Source organism: Giraffa tippelskirchi, chromosome 6 (assembly GCF_054371585.1).
Source record: "Giraffa tippelskirchi isolate mGirTip1 chromosome 6, T2T-mGirTip1v1.2.pri, whole genome shotgun sequence".
Lineage (NCBI taxonomy): Eukaryota > Metazoa > Chordata > Mammalia > Artiodactyla > Giraffidae > Giraffa > Giraffa tippelskirchi.
This window is the reverse complement of record NC_137280.1, coordinates 116475393-116491741: the sequence shown is the minus strand read 5'-3', so window position 1 is coordinate 116491741 and position 16349 is coordinate 116475393. Positions and strand designations below refer to the sequence as shown.

General features: G+C 61.2%; 2 protein-coding genes and 1 long non-coding RNA gene across 3 annotated transcripts; 1 reads left to right on the top strand and 2 right to left on the bottom strand.

Annotated features, from left to right (window-relative positions):
* Positions 1 to 573: 573 nt before the first annotated feature.
* TPGS1 (tubulin polyglutamylase complex subunit 1) lies at positions 574 to 7001 on the bottom strand. Its single transcript, XM_081502299.1, has 2 exons — positions 6657 to 7001; positions 574 to 1349 (listed from the first exon to the last, which is right to left on the bottom strand). Exons 1-2 carry the CDS (start codon positions 6992 to 6994, stop codon positions 815 to 817), a joined length of 873 nt encoding a protein of 290 aa, XP_081358425.1. The 5' UTR covers positions 6995 to 7001; the 3' UTR covers positions 574 to 814.
* On the top strand, positions 6601 to 9301 carry LOC145510623 (uncharacterized). The gene is made up of 3 exons (XR_014057146.1): positions 6601 to 7265; positions 8371 to 8456; positions 8601 to 9301. It is a non-coding gene; the product is annotated as an uncharacterized LOC145510623 (long non-coding RNA).
* MADCAM1 (mucosal vascular addressin cell adhesion molecule 1) lies at positions 8344 to 13499 on the bottom strand. Its single transcript, XM_081502298.1, has 5 exons — positions 13054 to 13499; positions 12669 to 12941; positions 11947 to 12267; positions 9968 to 10465; positions 8344 to 8691 (listed from the first exon to the last, which is right to left on the bottom strand). The coding sequence occupies exons 1-5, from the start codon at positions 13112 to 13114 to the stop codon at positions 8549 to 8551; spliced, it is 1296 nt and encodes a 431-aa protein (XP_081358424.1). The 5' UTR covers positions 13115 to 13499; the 3' UTR covers positions 8344 to 8548.
* Between the last annotated feature and the right edge of the window lie 2850 nt (positions 13500 to 16349).

Below are 16349 nucleotides of genomic sequence, written 5' to 3'. Positions count from 1 at the left end.
CCAGGTGCTTGACTGTCTGGTGTGCCTGGATCCTGGGTGGGCTCCCCTGCCCCTCCTCCCCACCCCGTGGTGGTGGAGGTGGTGTGGGTGACTGGGGCGTGGGCCCTGATGACCCCTTGCTGGTGGTGTGACCTCTGCTCCTCTGGGCTTTGGTTTCGCCATCTGCTAGATGTGGGCAGTGGTTTACCTTCTGCATAGGATGGTGGTGAGGCAAGACACTGCAGGCCTTGGACTTGCTGGCCGTTTCCATCATCACCATCATGACTACCCGCCTAGCTGACCTCTTCCCGTGGCGGTTGGTGTAAACTGAGGACCAGAGAGGAACTGCTCAGGCCGGGCGCTCGGGGAGGGACGGCGGGGGGCAGCCCGTGCCTCCCAGATCTTGGGGCTGTGGGTCCAGGGCATCTCACTGGATGTCCCAGTGCTCTCCACTCCCATGAAGCTGAGTGTAGGGGCACCCTGGTTTCTGGGCAGCAGTGGGACCCGCTGGGGCTGGCTGGAGTGCGCCCGAGTGGAGAGCGTTTCTGGGGACGTGTGCTGGGACTGGACATGGGGGCTCACACACACATCAGGTCAGCCTGGGGAACAGACTTTATTTCTGCTCAGGAGAGGCGAACCTTGGTGAGTGTGCAGAGAGGGACCCTCGCCCCCTCCCCCCGCTGAAGGGGGCCGAGGCATCATTCCAGGTGGGAAGCTGGCATGCAGGGACACCCCAGTCCTGGCCCCTTGAAGTGCTCCGCCCAGAAGCAGGTGAGCAGGCCCTGAGGGCCCTGTATGTCCAAGCGGAGGAGGAGGCAGCGGCGGAGGGCGGAGCTCAGCCCACGGGCTTGACCTTAGCGATGAAAAGGGCGGCGGCCTTCTCCAGGAACTCCTCCCGGGTCATAGGGACGCTGGGTCGCCGGGCCACCAGCGCGCGGTCCATAGCCAGAGCCAGGCTGTCGGGCCCCAGGCGCGAGCCCGCCTCCAGGTAGCGCGCGGGCGCAGTGTCGTCGCTGGCCTGCAGGGCCCCCTCCAGCGTGTCCAGCACGGCCTGGCCCAAGCGGCGGTCGGCCACGGCCAGGCCCGGGTCCTCCAGCAGCCGGTAGAGGGCGCCGGCGCGCGCCACGAACTCCAGCAGCACGAAGCAGGTGAGCATCCCCGCGCGAAACACGGCCAGCGGCACTGCCTCGTGGTCCCGGCACTGGATCTTGCGCAGCAGTGGCGCCACCACCTCCTCGGGGGCCTCTCCGTCGCGGCAGATGCGCTTCAGCAGCTCGCTATACGTACGCCCGTCCAGCCCCGGCTTCTTCTTGCGCCCGCTGGCGCTCAGGCACTCGTAGGCCACGCCAACGTTGTTGTTGAAGGCCGTCCTGCAGGCGGAGGGGGAGTCGGCTCGCACTAGAGGCCTGCTCCGGCCCCCCAACCTCAACACACCGGCCCCTCCTGCCTCAGGGCCGTTCCACCAGCTGTGCCCTGATCTGGAGCGCCCTCCCCCAGATCTCCCCACGGCTCCGCCGAGTCTGTGCTCAGCCGTCTGTGTTCAGCATCACGTCTAGGGCAGCATCCTCCCCGACCCCCTAACCCTTTCCTATACTTCATGGAGTCCTCCTGAGTTCCCTCCCTTCCATCACATCAGCTCAGGAGCCTGTCTGGGAGTTCATCTGTTGGGTCATTCATTACAGTCCTACTGCCCATACCACCGCCTAGGAGCTAGAGAAATGGCTGCCGACTCTGCCAACGGGCTCCTGCCCACAGACTTTCCACCTTAGAGGTGTCACTGGGCAGGACATGTCCCTACCTCATAACTGAGTTAACTCATTTCACCTGTGCAGGCCCAGAGCCTGTAACCCAGGGTGTGGCTCAAGCCCCCTGCTGCTGCTCTGTAAGTTTAGCCACAGGCAGCCACATCAACCCGGAGGCGCTGCCTCCTGCCTCCACAGGTCACCTCAGGAAGAGCCCCAGTGCTGACTCTACTTAGTGCTTGCCCCAGGAAGCTATGAGGTCGCCCCTGCTGTGCCCTGGCCATGCCAGGAGCCTCCCAGGTGGTCGTGTGAGGGCTTGGGTCAGCCTGGGTGCCCACTCCAACCCCCCCCTTGACAGCCGGCACCCTGCCACAGCTCTAAATCAAAGGCGAAGTGAGGCTTGGGGAGGCTGATGGCCAGGCCAGGGGTCCCACAGAGGAAGGGGCACCCCATGGCTCACACTCACCCTTTCTGGGAACCCAGCTCCACTCTTATCTGTGAGACCTGGCATGCTACCCACCTGTACTAGCCAGCGTGGGTGGGAGCCTGGTCCACACCGGGCTGGAGCAGGGCAGGGTCCAGGGACAGCCATGCTCACCCAGTGAGCTCCAGGGGTCAAGGCCCTTTACAGAGGAGGAGCCGAGATGCAGAGAGAGAGGGCAGGACCTGGGGTCTTGCCCAGCTGGGATTCACTTCTCAGTTCTAGGACAATGTGCTGGGGCTTTAGGGTTAGTAAGAGCACCCTGTGAAGTGTGGGAGTGCCAGACCCTCCCTTTGTACAACTGGCACTGCGTTAGCTGCTGCCACCTCAAATCAACCCCTTGTAGGAGCTTCTGTTGTCAGCTCCTTTCCCCAGGACAAGGGGCTCTGGTGGGAGCAAGCCTGGTGGTGATGATGCTTTGGCCAGCTTGGTGGTTGTGTAGCAGTTAAGCCCACACCTAGATCAAGTCGCAGACTGAATCAGGAACTGGGAGCAGCTTGGTTGGGTGGTCTCAGCTCGGTCTGCAGCCAGGACCCTGGTGAGGCCCCCTCCTCTGAAGGCTCCCTGTCGAAGCCTCTCCCCAGGGGCAGCCTGAGCATGCTCAGGTTACGGTGCTGGCCCCCTGAGTGGGTGACAGGCAAGGTGGTTATGCAGGCTGGTCTGGTTTGATGTGAGAGGCAACTGCCTGAGGTTGTGAATACAGGGGGCTCTCGGGGGCATCTTGGCGGCAGGCTATCCCACCCCACCAGGGCGTGGCCCACTTCCCATGGAGGGTCCACTCCTGCAACTGTGGGTGAGCAGTGCCCTGTTGATTCTGCAGCAGCTGTGAGGCCACTGAGGTTTCAGGTGCCTGTCCCCAGCTCATCCATGAGCCACTCACCTCTGCTTAAAATCTCCCCCAGGAACCTGGTCAACTAGTTGTTGTAAGTGACTCACTCACGCTGGAGTTGGTCAGTGCTGTTCCTGGCCGGCCTAGATCTGTGTTGGTTCTATCCACTGTTTCCTCATCTGGAGAATATAAGGGTTCTAGCCCGTGTCTCAGGATTCTTGGGAGGACAGAGATTAGTTTTTGTGCCTGGTGTGAGGCTGGGGTCCCACGTGTGCTTGTCACTAGCTGTCACTAGCTGCCATGCAGCCCTGTCCAGGTGCTGTTTACCATGGGCTCCCAGCTTTGTGGGCAGGAAGATGTATAGCAGGCAGTGATGACCCAGGGAGATGAGATCATCAGGGCAGAAGACGGAGGAAGGCCACACCCCACCTTGAGGCCCTTCTCCTGGGGGCTCCAGTTGAGAGGGGGCACCCATGTGGTCTGCCATCCTGGGCTCTGGTCCTCAGGCTCCCCCTGTGTCAGCTCCCACATGGAGGAGTTTACAGAGCACATTGGGCATTTGTTAAAAAGAACCAATTTATGGGTCGTGTCACAGAGGGACACTTTCTGCTGTAGACAGGGGGCTCTTGATGGGGTGACTCTGCCCCCAGGGGACACTAGTGATGATGTCTGGGGGAAGTTTTGTCTGTCACCATTGGGTGGTGGAGGACCAGGAGGCTGCTCAACACCTGCAGGGCCCCCTACAGAGTGACCTTCCCCACCCACACAGTGTCAGAGAGCCGAGGGGGAGGGGCTCTGGTTCAGTGTTTGAAAAGAGATGGGGTCCTCTCCTTGCTCACAGCCTTTGCCTTCATACTTCCCCCTCTGAGTCACATGGTGTAAACCAGGGTGGCCCCCAGCATCTGTAAGTCCCCTCTCCCCCACTGACTCAGGTGTGTGTGAAATGTGTACATCTCAGGACTTCACAGGTCACATGGTCATGGAATGCAGGGTCTCCTGGGGGGTTTGTGGACTCCTTTATCTCGGGGTGTCTCATCTGGGGAGTTTCTGCCCCCAGGGCACACGGGGTGATGTCTGGGGACGTCTGTGCTTGTCATGGGGGAGGGCTCCTGGCATTGAGTGGGTGGGGGGCAGGGAGGCTGCCCCACACCCTCACAGCACCCAGGACGCCCCCACAGAGGATGCTGTGGGGATGAGCCGAGGACACTAGCCTGGACACTTTTGGTGCTTCTGCGTGTTTTCTGGGGTGACAGGGCCTGCAGGGGTTGGCACTCTTGCTGCTTCTCTCAGCATGTGGCATGGCTGCCCTACAGCATCCGCTGTTTGTGGTCTGGGGGCTGTTGGCTCCACTGTCTACCAACACGTGTGATTTCTCCACCTCAGCAGAGAGGATTTAGGTTGAGTCTGCCCCAAATCTTTCGTGCTGAGGTCACTCTCAAGAGCAGTCCCAGGAAACCCCAGCCACTGCACATCTGGCCTGCCTGGCCTCAGGCGGACCCACACCCGGGACCTAGCTGGTCTGGCTTCTGCTTCTGACCTGGCAGCTGAGGTGACCGGGCTTCCGCCTGGGAAGCCACCTCTGAGATCAGGGAGATCAGGTGCACCACTAGCCTTGGTCGTTCACCCTGCCCACTCCTTTCCCTTGGAGCCTCCCACCGACAGCTCCAGCAGCCCTGCAGCGCGGTAGACAGTGTGTCATCCCCTCACCCCCAACGTGCACAGTGCAGGTCTGCCCAGAACCTGTGGGTGTGGCCTTGTCTGGAAGTTGGGTCTTTGTGGATGTAATTAGTTCAGGATCTGGAGATGAGATGAGCCTTAAACCCAACGCCAAGCATCCTTTAGAGACAGACACTGAGGATGAGGGACTTGGCTGGCCAAGGATGTTCACAATGCCCTGAAGGGAAAGAGGCCGGAAGGACCTCCCCCAACAGCCTCAAGGGAGCGGGGAGCACAGCCCTGTAGCCCCTGGATTTCTGGCTTTGGCCCCCAGACTGTGGGCGAATACATTTCTGCTGCTTTGAGTCACGAGCTTGTGCTAATTGCTTACAGCAGCCCCAGGACACTCAGGCAGCCCCTTGGTTCTAAATCCTACACGTCTCACATGCTCTCACCTCAAGGGCCACTGGACATGGGGCGGCCGGCAGCTCACAGGTACCTGTGTGGATTATGAAAAGCGCTGCAAAAAGCCTTCAAGTAAAGGTCCTGGTCTGTGACGTCTAGGGGGTGAGTGGCTTGTGCAGTGCTTGACCTGGACAAGGACCTGACAGCCCTGCCGCTGACTGTTCCCCTCCTTGGAATGTGTCCTGGGTGCTCCTTTCTTCTGCTTCCCTCCTGCATGTCTATTCTGCCTTCTCACACTTCCCTGTGTGTGCGCTGAGGCTGGGGCTCCTCAGTCGGGCCCTGGGCTCTTCTCAGCTCCCCTGAGGCCTCCATAATGCCCCTCTCCCCATGACAACCTCCTGCCCCTGTTACATGTCTCAGCTGCAGACCTGAGTATCCACCTTCCAGCTACAAGGTTTTCCCAGCACTCGGTTGACCAGTGACCTCCCCTCTCACAGACCACTTGGAGCTGCTCTTGTACAACCCCCAGCCGCCTGGGCCCCAGCAGAACCCATGCATGCCTGCCAGTCTGCCCCCTACCCGGCCCCCCCACCAGGCCCCCATCTCCAGGTACTCCCTTTTCTGGCTGTCACTTCGGACACCCCGCTGGCTCTCCACACTCGGCTCCTCCTGGCCTCTCTGTGCTCCCCCGGTTGGGGTCTACACTGTTGACTCAGGAGGGTGCTCCCAGGCAGATGGGTGCTGGGCTCAGGCTGAAATGCTCCCTTGCTTGGCTTCCTTCCCTTTCCTGGGTTCTCTGGGGACCCCCTCAACATCTGAGTCCCAGCTCACCCACGTCCAGCGGCCACCCTGTCTGGTTGATGCTGGTCAGAGAGCTTCTCCCCATCTACCTGACCCGGTCCATTCACTCACCCTTCCCCAGCTCAGAGCTATGGGGGGTGGGGGTGGGGGGAGGCGCCATTCCCTCCACCGCCCCATGCTCAGCTCTTCCCCTTCCCCATGGGTCCCACACTACAGCCCCGCAGCCTCCAGGCCAGCGCACCCGGTACCTCGTGCCTGCAATACCCTTCCCTGTGTGTTATGCGGGCCCCTTCCCGGACGCCCCTCCTGCCCTCAGGGGACCTCCCCGTAGAGTAGGGACCTCGGGTGACTGGTTTGCTCCCCGTCTCCACGACCCAGCCCTGTAAATACTCATTTTCTGATTGAATGGGCAGGGTTCTCCACTCTGGGAACGCGGCAGCTAAGAGGGACCAAGTCCTGTGTGGGCTCCATGATTTTCAAAAGTGGGGTGGGGTGCATGGGGAAACTCGGCATCTGCAAAGAGGCATCACCACAGACCAAGTCGACCAGAAGTACCAGCGCCAGCACTCAGCTGGGTGGCCTCGCCGGGGCCCTGGAAACCCGCGCGGTCCGCACCCCTCCTGCGCCAGGCGCAGCCGTCTACAGTTCCCAGTACGCCCCGGCCTCGAGCACCGGCGCCGAGGGTGGGGAGCCGCGCGGAGCCCGCTGGGAGTTGAAGTCCGGCTGCGGCCCCTACCCGTCCAGGCCCGGCCCAGCCCCGCACCTCTGGGAGTGGTGAGCCAGGCGAAGATGCCACAGTGCGCGGCCCAGGCGCTGCTGCTGAAGCAGGAGCTGACCCGGAGGCTCCCCGGCGCCGCCGTTTGTAGGAGACCGCAGGCCCATGTTCTCGAAGTAGTGCGCCAGAAAGGCGATGGGCTCCTCCGGTCGCGCCTCCAGCACCTTTAGCAAGGCCGCGCGTAGCATCTCCGTCACGCCGACCTGCCGCAGGAAGTCCTCTTCACTCTCGGCCGTCGCCGCCGCTCGGGACACCCCCGGCCGGCCGCTGTCTGTGAAACTGGCTGCCTGGGCCAACGCCTGCCGCCGCTTCTCCACTGCCGCCATCTTCGCTGAGGGCAAAGGGACCGGAAGCGCTACCATATCTCACAGTGCGCTGCTGCTTCAGAGCGGCCATCTTGGTTAAGGGCAGAGGGCACCGGAATCTCGCTGAGAGACCTTAAGAAATGACCAGGGCAGGCCACCCTTTTCCCTAGGTTCTAATAGGCACTGTCTCCAGGTTTCCTCTTGATGTGTGCTGCTTGGCTTTCCTGGCTTAGACGCGGAGCTTAAATTTTGCCAGACTCCAAAATGGACCCCAGGAAGGGCTTGGTTTCAGGTATGAAGCCGATTACTTGCCATCTTGGTAATGGGAGAGTCCTTTCTTAGCCTGGTCCCCTAGCAACAGGTCTCCTTGGTTACCAGGGAAGCCCCGCCAAGCTTGGGAGGGGTGGCACCACCCCCACGCCGGGACTAAGCGCCGCTCTCACCCGCTTTTTTGATTTTAAACTCGGAGCCTTTGTTCTCAGCCTGGGCTTCAGCCTAACCCAATCTCCGTGTGAGTTTGTAGCTCACCTCGTGCGGAAAGGCTTCCTCTCCCCACCAGGCTGGGTTAGGGGTCTCCTCTGCGCTTTCGCGGCCCTTAGTCACGTGTACGCGTTCGTAGAGCGAATGACTACGGTGCCCAGCTCCCTGTCCCAGCCTACTACCTTTCGTTACCACCAGAGGGCGCTTCCTCACGCCGCATCTTTTATAGCTCTGAAAGTGTTAAAGTCACTCAGTCGTGTTCGACTCTGCGACCCCATGGATTGTAGTCCGCCAGGCTCCTCTGTCCATATGATTATTATTAGGCAAGAATACTAGAGTGGGTTGCCATTCCCTTCTCCAGGGGATCTTACCGACCCAGGGATTGAACCCAGGTCTCCTGCATTGCAGGCAGATTCTTTACGGTCTGAGCCACCACGGAAGCTGTAAGCCCTATAGCTCTAAACTCTTGCAAAGGTCCCCAGTTCCAGAAGGCTGAAACCCCTGGCATCCTTCATCTGCTGGTATCATTTCCAGCCTCTGTCTCGCCCCCGGCCGCCACCTCCCCCGCCATCTAACCCCCAGCCACCCTAAAAAGAGTGCAGTTTCCCTTATCAAGCACACTGCTATGTCTTTGCCCGTGCGGCCCTCCAACAAGTACTTTTCTCCGCTTTTTTTGAGGACTCCTAGTTACTCTTTAAGCTTCAGCGTTCCCACATGCAGGGAGGGGCCCCAGGCAGAGTACACGCCTCCTTCCCCCGAGCCCTGGCCACTTGGGGCTGCGGTGGTGTCTGTCCTTCCTTGTCTCTCTGGGGGAGTCACCTAGAGCAGAGGATGGTTGGAGCTGGGCAGAGGATTCCCACGTCATGGGGCCAGGTCAGAAACCACCAAGGTCAGACTAGATGCTTTTTATTTTCCAGCTCTGCACCATGGAGGGTCAGCTCCCCAGGGGCCCACAGAAGGGACACCCAGCCAGCTGGGGAGCCTGGATGTGCCGGCCATCAAGGTAGGGAGCCCACGGTCACCGCCTGCTGTCCAGAACGCTGCCCACGTCCTCTAGTCACAACTGAGTAGAAGGAAAGTCCCCCTTGGTGTGGTCTACGCAGGGCAGGGGTGTGAGGCCCAGGTCATCATCTTGTGGGCTTGGCAGCGTTTCCACAGGCAGTAGGCGAGGAATACCAGGAGAAGGAGCCCCAGCGACAAGCTGCTGGTCCACAGGGCAGCCGACATCGTCGGGGAGCCTGGAGAGAGAGGCATCTGGAGTCCTGCAGCCATCTGCAGGCTTGGGGAGCAGCCCAGCAGAGCTGCTAAGGGCTCACAGACTGACCAGGCTCCCTGAAACTGTACAAAGGACTTAACGGTTTAAAACACCTTTGTGAAATGTACAAAATCCCTGGACTAGCCAAAGGCCTTTGTGTGTTTAGTCACTCAGTCGTGTCTGACTCTGCAACCCCATGGACTGTAGCCCACCAGGCTTCTCTGTCCATGGAATTCTTCAGGCAAGAATACTGGAGTGGGTTGCCATTCCCTTCTCCAGGGGATCTTCTGACCCAGAGATCGAACCTGTGTCTCCTGCATTGCAGGCAGATTCTTTACCATCTGAGCCAACAGGGAAGCCCCCAAAGACCTTTAGAGCAACTCTTTAGAAGGTATATAGGACCTTGTAGTTAGAAGTGAGCAGTCCAGGAACTTCCCTGATAGTCCAGTGGCTAAGCCTCCACACTCCCAGGGTAGGGGACCCAGGTTCCATACCTGGTCAGGGAACTAGATCCTACATGCCACAACTAAAGATACTGCAAGCTGAAACTAAGACCAGATGCAGCCAAGTAAATAAAGTGAAAGTGAAGTCGCTCAGTCGTGTCCGACTCTTTGTTTGCGACCCCATGGACTATAGCCTACCAGGCTCCTCCATCCATGGGATTCAAGAATACTGGAGTGGGTTGCCATTTCCTTCTCCACTAAATAAATAAAGTGCCACATAAATAAATATTAAAAAAAAAAGGTGGGCAGTCCAGTGAGGGGCCCCTCACCATAGCTGCATTTGAAGTGTGACCAGTCTGGGTGGACAGCACTGTCCATGTAAAACACACATTGCATTTTGAAGCCTTAGTCTGAAAACAAACTTCAGTCACACTTCTTAATAGACTGCATGTTGAAATGATAACATTTGAGATATATTGGGTTTGATGATATATCGTCAAACTTATTTTTAGTTTTTTTTCCCTCCTGAATGTGGCTTCCAGGAAAAACTGAAATTACTGATGTGTCTGTGTCCTGTTTCTATTCCACAGGCTGTCTCAGTCCATCGAGTTTATAGGGTTTACAAAATGCTGTGACAGCTACAGGGTCCCTGAAACTTAGTTATCACCATGCAGGCAGCTGTGACCTGTGACCCTTAAAGGGTCAGGGAAGCCCACTAGATAGCTGGGGACACAGGCTGACTAGCAGGGCACTCCTTGTCTAAGGCCTGGACACAAGGGTCCCCCCCTCCCAGGCCCCTGCAGCCCCCAAACTCACAGATTTCCGGGACCACGTACAGGTTGGCTGTGTGGCCCCCAGGGTCCAGGCGACACTGGAACCAGCCCTCAGGATGGCACCTGGACCAAAGCATGCTCCTGCTGCTCAGCCAAGCTTGGGCCCCCACTTCCTGCGTCTCGTAGGCCTCCAGCCCACCGGGGGCCTGGGTCCAGCGCACGGCCATGCCGGGACCACAGGGCACCTCGCACAGCAGCTCCAAAGCCCCTGATGCTGACGACTGGTGGATCTCTGGGAGGCACGGCCTGGCGGAGCTGTTCCTGGGCGTGGGGCCAGGACTCGTGGGGCCAGGACTTGTGGGGCCAGGACTCGCGGGGCTGCAGGTGGAGGCCAGCTCGGGGGAGGTGGTGATGGGGGGCTTCGGGGGCATCATGACAAAGGGCTCTGGGGTGGTTGTATCAGTGGGCTCCGGGGACTCTGTGATGCTGGGATCTGCGGAGGTCATGGTTGGGGGCTCCGGGGAGGTCACGCCCTGCAGGACTGGAAAACGCAGCAGCCATTTGTTTTCTCCCTGCTGCCCAGGCCCCTCTCCTACCTCCCTCTCTCCACCTGGAACACATGGTTGGACCTGATCGGCTCCAAGCCCTGTCCTTCACTTGGATGAATTGCAGGGTATCCCAGTGGGTAGGAGCGGGGTCGGGGTCTGACATGTCCGTCCCCCCTCACCAGCGAGTGTCTAAATCTGTTAAGAGGCGTGAGAGTCCCCCACCTAGGGGCTGGGCTGCAGAGTGATGCGGGTATTGGATTTTATTATTATGGGGCTAAGAGGGGAGGAGGGGAGGAGGGGAGGGAGGGGAGGAGGGGAGGGAGGGGAGGGAGGGGCCATCCAAGGAACAAGGACCCTGCACCACCTTGTGGTGCAGATGAGAGACTGAGGGTCCTCCCACCCCACCCTACTTCCCCTACCTCAGTTCACCTGAGCCAAATCTTCCAGGCCCCCAGGACCCCAGTCGTTAATGTGAGTTTTGGGGTGCCCTGTCAGAGAAGCAGTCTGTGCTTGCTTGGTGAGAGGCTGCCACAGGCTTGGTGATATGGGTGGGGCTGTCCCAGATGAGAGCAAACTAAACAGTAACCTCTGATGTGAACTGACCACCTACTGTGTGCCAGGCCCCACAGTAAATGTTTTCATTCGTTCATTCAGCAAGCATTTATTGTGCACCTACTATGGGCCAGACCCCAGGATAACAGTTATTCATTCAGGATGTATCTACTGAAGACCTGCGTGCACTGGGCACGGTTTTAGCCTCTGGGGGCACAGCCGTGAACACATTCCTATCTCAATGAAACCAACAGCAGGGGAGACAGCTGATGGGGGAAAAAAAAAGCCAGCACACAAGCTGGATGTTGATAAAAGGTGTCAAGAAACATTCAATGGGAAGAGAGAAGAGGCCTGTGGGGGGGGGGCCTCTTGGGCAGGAACATCAGGGCAAGCCTCACTGGGAAGGAGACCTGAGGCGGGTGGGGGAGCTGTGGGGAAGAGCATTTCCATGGAGGGCACAGTGATGCAAAGGCCCTGGGGCAGCACTGCCCCTAAAGTGTGGGAGGAACTGCATTGTGAGTGAAGGGGAAGAAGGGAGGGGGATAGGGCAGGTGTGCAGGGCCCTGTGGGTGGGTGCAGCCAGCTTGGACTTTCACCTGCAGGGAGGTGGGAGCCCCGGAGGGCTGTGGGCAGGGAAGGGGCAGCACCTTGGTGGGCTTGGCTCAGGGTAGGTGCGCTGCAAATCTGCTGACTGAATGAACCAGCGAGAAGTAGCCCCCTGGCTGCCACTGGGGGCCAGGCGAAGGATGGAAAGTGAGTTTCCCTCCAGCTGGTGGTGTGGGACCTGTTCAGGTGGGGACCCAGCGGGCGCGGGGAGGATCCAGGACTTCCGATGAGTAGCCGGGCAACTGCCCCGGGCTCACCAGGGACTGGGGAGCTGGGCGGTGTGACCTCATCCATTTCCCCGCAGGCGCAGGCTCACCTGGAATGGGCCGGTGGTGGGTCAGCTCCAGGCCGGGCAGCCTCATGGTCACCTGGCAGAGGAGGGTGTGCAGGCTGGAGGTCTCTGAGGTGGGCAGCAGCCAGCGCTGGGTCACTTGGAACAGTGGGTCCTCGCCTTCCTGGGGCTCCTCAGTCACATTCGGGAGGGCTTCCACTCCCTCCAGTTCCCGACCCCCCAGGAGCAGGGACATGGAGAGGGTGTCAGGGCCAGCAGGTGTGACGTTGTGGGCCGTGCAGGCCACCTCCTGGTCCCTCCCTGGCACCACGGCCTCAGGGGATACAGTCAGCTGGTCTGGGAAGGCTGTGGGGGAGGGGAGGAGAGGGTGAGCTGAGCCAGGAGGTTTAGGGCTGCGCCCTAAGGGGGCATGGAGGTGGGGCCTGGGATTCCTGGAGACTGCACAGGGACAGGGGAGACCCACTACGACAGCTTGTGTGGCTAGAATATAAGGTGTCAGAGCGAGTCCAGAGCAGAAAGGGCAGGAGGTGAGGTCCGGGAGGATCGGGGGTGGATGGGGGAGAGGGATGCGCGGAGGAGGGGGACTGCAGAGCGACTCTGGAGGACCTGCGAGGCGGGCTATGAGCGGGGACGGGGTGGGCAATCCGGGAAGCGTTCCAGGCGGAGGTGGCCAAGGGATGGAGGGAAAGCAGCGCTGCCGCGCGGGGCCCCGCGTGCGCAGAGGCGGGGAGAGGGGCGGGGCTCACCAAACACCAGGAGCCGCACCCGGTGCTGCAGGGCCACGCCCCCGCAGGAGCCCACGCACACGCGGGTCCCCGCCGCAGACAGCGAGGCGTTGAGCACGTACAGGACGCTGAAGCCCGCGCCGGACTGCACGGCGCCCAGACTGGTGTCCAGGCCCCGCCACAGCACCGAGGCCCACCTGCCATCCGCGCAGGTCATGCGGCAGGTGAAGTTTCGCGACTCGCCCACGGCCATCGCCACCTGGCTCTCAGGTGGATCCACTTCCAGCAGCCCACCTGCGGGCGACCGCGGTCTCAGCCCCGCCCTCCTCCTCCCAGGCCCCTAAATGGGGTCCCCCATCACCTCCCCAATCTCCGCACGCGCGTCTGCGGCCCCCTCCCCGCTCACCGCGGCTGGGCTGGAGCAGCCCCAGAACGAGGGGAAGCAGGAGGGCGCGGCCCCTCTCCATGCTCGGCCTGTCTCTGTCCCTTGCCCGCGGGGGCGGTGGCTTAAATAGTGGCGTCCCGAGCTCCTTCCCACTGCCCCGCGACCCCGTGACCCCGCTTCCCCTCCTCCAGCTGCTCCCCGGGGGTTTCCCGAGGGGGTTTCCCACCCTGACCCCCGACGACCCTGGAGGCGACAGAGGGGCAGGGGCTGGGAGCCAGAGATGCGGGGGCGGGGTAGGGGAGCCGCCGAAGTCGGAACAGGAGGGCGGAATGCCTGGGCCGGTTCCAGGCCTCGCTTTTAGAAACGCAACCTCAGAAGATGGAGGCAGGAGAGGGCTGACGGTGGAGGAGCCAGGCCCGGGGTTGGCGCCAGGTTCGCGCCGTCGGGGGACTCTCGGTCTTCACTACCCGGAGCGGCCGCGCGGGGGCGGTAGGGAGCAGTCTCCTCGGAGCTGGGGCGGCCGCTCTGGGGTTCTCCTAAGGTGGACCTCCCGGAGAGGGTCCTGGCGGAGCGGGGGGAGGTCCCCCAGGGGTGAGGATGTTGTGGGGGTGGTGGGGTCTCTTGGGGGTGATGGGGCTGTGGCCCACGGTGCCTAGGACACCGCACTACCCACCTCTGAGCTTGTCTCCCGTGTGCCTAACGGGCAGGTGGGATGGGAGCCTGGGGCCACGGAGCGTCTTCCGAGGAGACGCCTGGAAGGGGACCCACAGCAATCATCAGCCTGGCCCGAGAGCCTCGGGTCCCCAAGGCCTGAATCCGTCTGCCCTTTCCGTTGTGTAGACCACCCTCAGCCTGGTCCTGGGTTTCCTCAAGGCCATTCACCACCGGGCTCCAGAGTGGATTTAGAAACACCCTCTGAGCATGCAGACACTCCACGGCTGCCCCGTGGCAGAGGGAAAAATCCCAACTTCAAGCCGCGGCCGGAGCCTGGGCACTTGGCATCCTTCGGACTTAGCACGTGCCTTCTCTGCTGGGCTGTGTCCAGACGCAGCCTCCTGAGTGGGAAGCGCCCCAGCCAGCTCCCAACCCCTCCCCCGCCCCCCTGCCACAACACACTTCCTCCAAGTCCTTAGAGAGGTCAAATGGCTGATGTCATATCCCCCCTGTACTGGGAATGGTGGGGGGGGGGTCTTGTTTGCTGTGGCCTGTGCTGTGACCCCAGACTTGGAGCACAGCAGGCATGCAGGAGGAAAAGGGTGGAGGGTCCTGGCTGCCCCCCACCGCCGCCTGACTTCAGGTGACTTGTGCCTCAGTTTCCCTGACTTCAGAGTAAGAGAGCCAGCTCTGCCCGTCTCTGTTCTCAGCATCTTTTTTTTTTTTAATTAACTTATTTGACTGTGTGTGGGTCTTTGTTGTGGCTCTCAGCATCTTCCATCTTCCTTGCAGCTTCTGGATCTTTAGTTGCGGCAGGTGGATCTAGTTCCCTGACCAGGGATGAACCCAGGCCCCCTACATTGGGAGCACAGAGTCTTAGCCACTGGACCACCAGGGAATGCCCTCTTCTCAACATCTTAACTGTCAGAGGCAGAACGTGGGGGCCAAGATCAGGGACTGGAGGCAGAGAGGGGGAGCTGAGGCTGAGGGGCTGGGGGCAGAGGAGGGGCTGAGGCTAGGGGGGAACTAGGGGCAGAGGAGGGGCTGAGGCTGGGGGACCAGGGGCAGAGGAAGGGCTGAGGCTGGGGGTACTGGGGGCTGGGGTGAGCTGAGGAGGGGGTGGCTGTAGAGGGCTGGGGACAGAAGGAGGCTGAGGCTTGGAGGTCCAAGGGTTGGAGGGTGAGGCTGGGGGGCTGGGGGTGGAGGGGTCAGGCTGGGGGAGGCCTGGCGTCAGGGGATGGGAGCTGAGATTTGGGGGCCCAGGGTCTGGCTTCTTTGGTCCCATCCCCCCTACCCCTGGTGCCGGGAAAGGCCGCACAGGAAGGCGGCTCCGAGGTGCGGTCCCTCCCCAGGCCGGAGGTTTGAGCCCTTCTCGGGAAGCTGGGCCCTTAACCCGGGTGGGGGGCAGCCGGCCTGGTGAATGGGTCTCTTCCCAGCCCCTGACCCGGCTTCCTGCCACCCTGGCAGCCAAGGTCCTTGCAAGGCGTGGGCCTGCTGCCCCCACCCCCCCACCGCCCAGCCCCTCCAGCTCCAAGCCTCTGCCTGTGTGAGTGAGGAACCCTTGGGTTAAAGATGCCTGTAGCGATCAGAGGGCAGTGCTAAGGGGGACACAATGACCAGGGCGTCAGTGGAGGCCACCATGAGGAAGGGACAGGTGGGCTCAACAGAGGAAGAAGGTTCTGGGCAGAGGTGGGGGACAGGAAAGGGCAGAGACACCGAGACAGAGTAGGGGTGGGGGAGGAAAGGGATGGGCAGGTGCCTGTAGGAGCAGAGCCAGCACCAGGGGGAGGGGACGGAAGACTGAACCCCACTCCTAGATTGCTCCAGGGACACCTGCTTCTGCCCCTGGGTGACTGAGCCCGTGGGAGCCGCTGGCGGAGGGGCTGATGGTCTGGCTGTACCCCCTACCCTGGGCTTCCGGCTCTTGGTCCCCACTTCCCAGCATTTCCCCCTGCCCAGAGGAAGTTCTCAGTGGCCTCTGCAGGAAGCCTCCTTCCCATGGAGGGTCCCGTCACCACCGGAGGTCTGACACTCTAGCCCCCTCCTCGCTCCCCAGGATGACCTCAGGGCTCTGCGGGGGACTGGGCTGAGCAGGGTGTCCAGAGGCCAGCACCCTGGCCCCAGGAGACACCTGTTCCCCAGGACCCCTGTACTCTGCCTGGCCAGCTCCCCTTGCTAGCATCACTGGTCAGTTGGGGGCCTCACGGATTTTCTTTGGCGTGAGCTGGAGCCCTGGGGCAGGGCTGGGTCATTGGAGCCCCCCCACGTCAGATGCCCCACTCAACTCTGGTGCTAGAGGACCCTGGATGTCACCCTCAGCCCCCTCCCTGGGTGGCTTCCTGCCTGGGTGGTCTCAGGGAGGCTAGGGGAGGAGATGGAGGCTGTGAGGGTCGAGGATCACCTGTTACATAGCCCCACAGAAGGTTCTAGAGCCTGACGGGGCTGTTCCATGGGGTCTTCTATGTCCCTGCTGGTCCCTGAAGTTCCCTGGCCAAACTGGGCTGAGGGGGTGAGGAGGGCACAGGGGCAGGACAGGCCCCAACTGACCTTAGCAGGTGTGGGCAGACTCGAGCGGAGATCAACTCAGGTCTGCCCACCCAGCACCTGCCCATCCGCCCATCCACAATCATGCACCCACTCTGTCCCTTAGGCCACCAGCCTCC

Bases quoted from the DNA above. Each gene is read 5' to 3' on its own strand.
- MADCAM1 (XM_081502298.1), bottom strand. From the start codon at position 13,114: ATGGAGAGGGGCCGCGCCCTCCTGCTTCCCCTCGTTCTGGGGCTGCTC. The intron at 12,942-13,053 runs GTGAGCGGGGAG...GGTCGCCCGCAG, and splicing joins GCTGCTCCAGCCCAGCCGCG to GTGGGCTGCTGGAAGTGGAT. The intron at 10,466-11,946 runs GTGAGCCTGCGC...TGCGTTTTCCAG, and splicing joins CCACCACCGGCCCATTCCAG to TCCTGCAGGGCGTGACCTCC.
- TPGS1 (XM_081502299.1), bottom strand. From the start codon at position 6,994: ATGGCGGCAGTGGAGAAGCGGCGGCAGGCGTTGGCCCAGGCAGCCAGT. The intron at 1,350-6,656 runs GTGCGGGGCTGG...CTCCGCCTGCAG, and splicing joins CTGGCTCACCACTCCCAGAG to GACGGCCTTCAACAACAACG.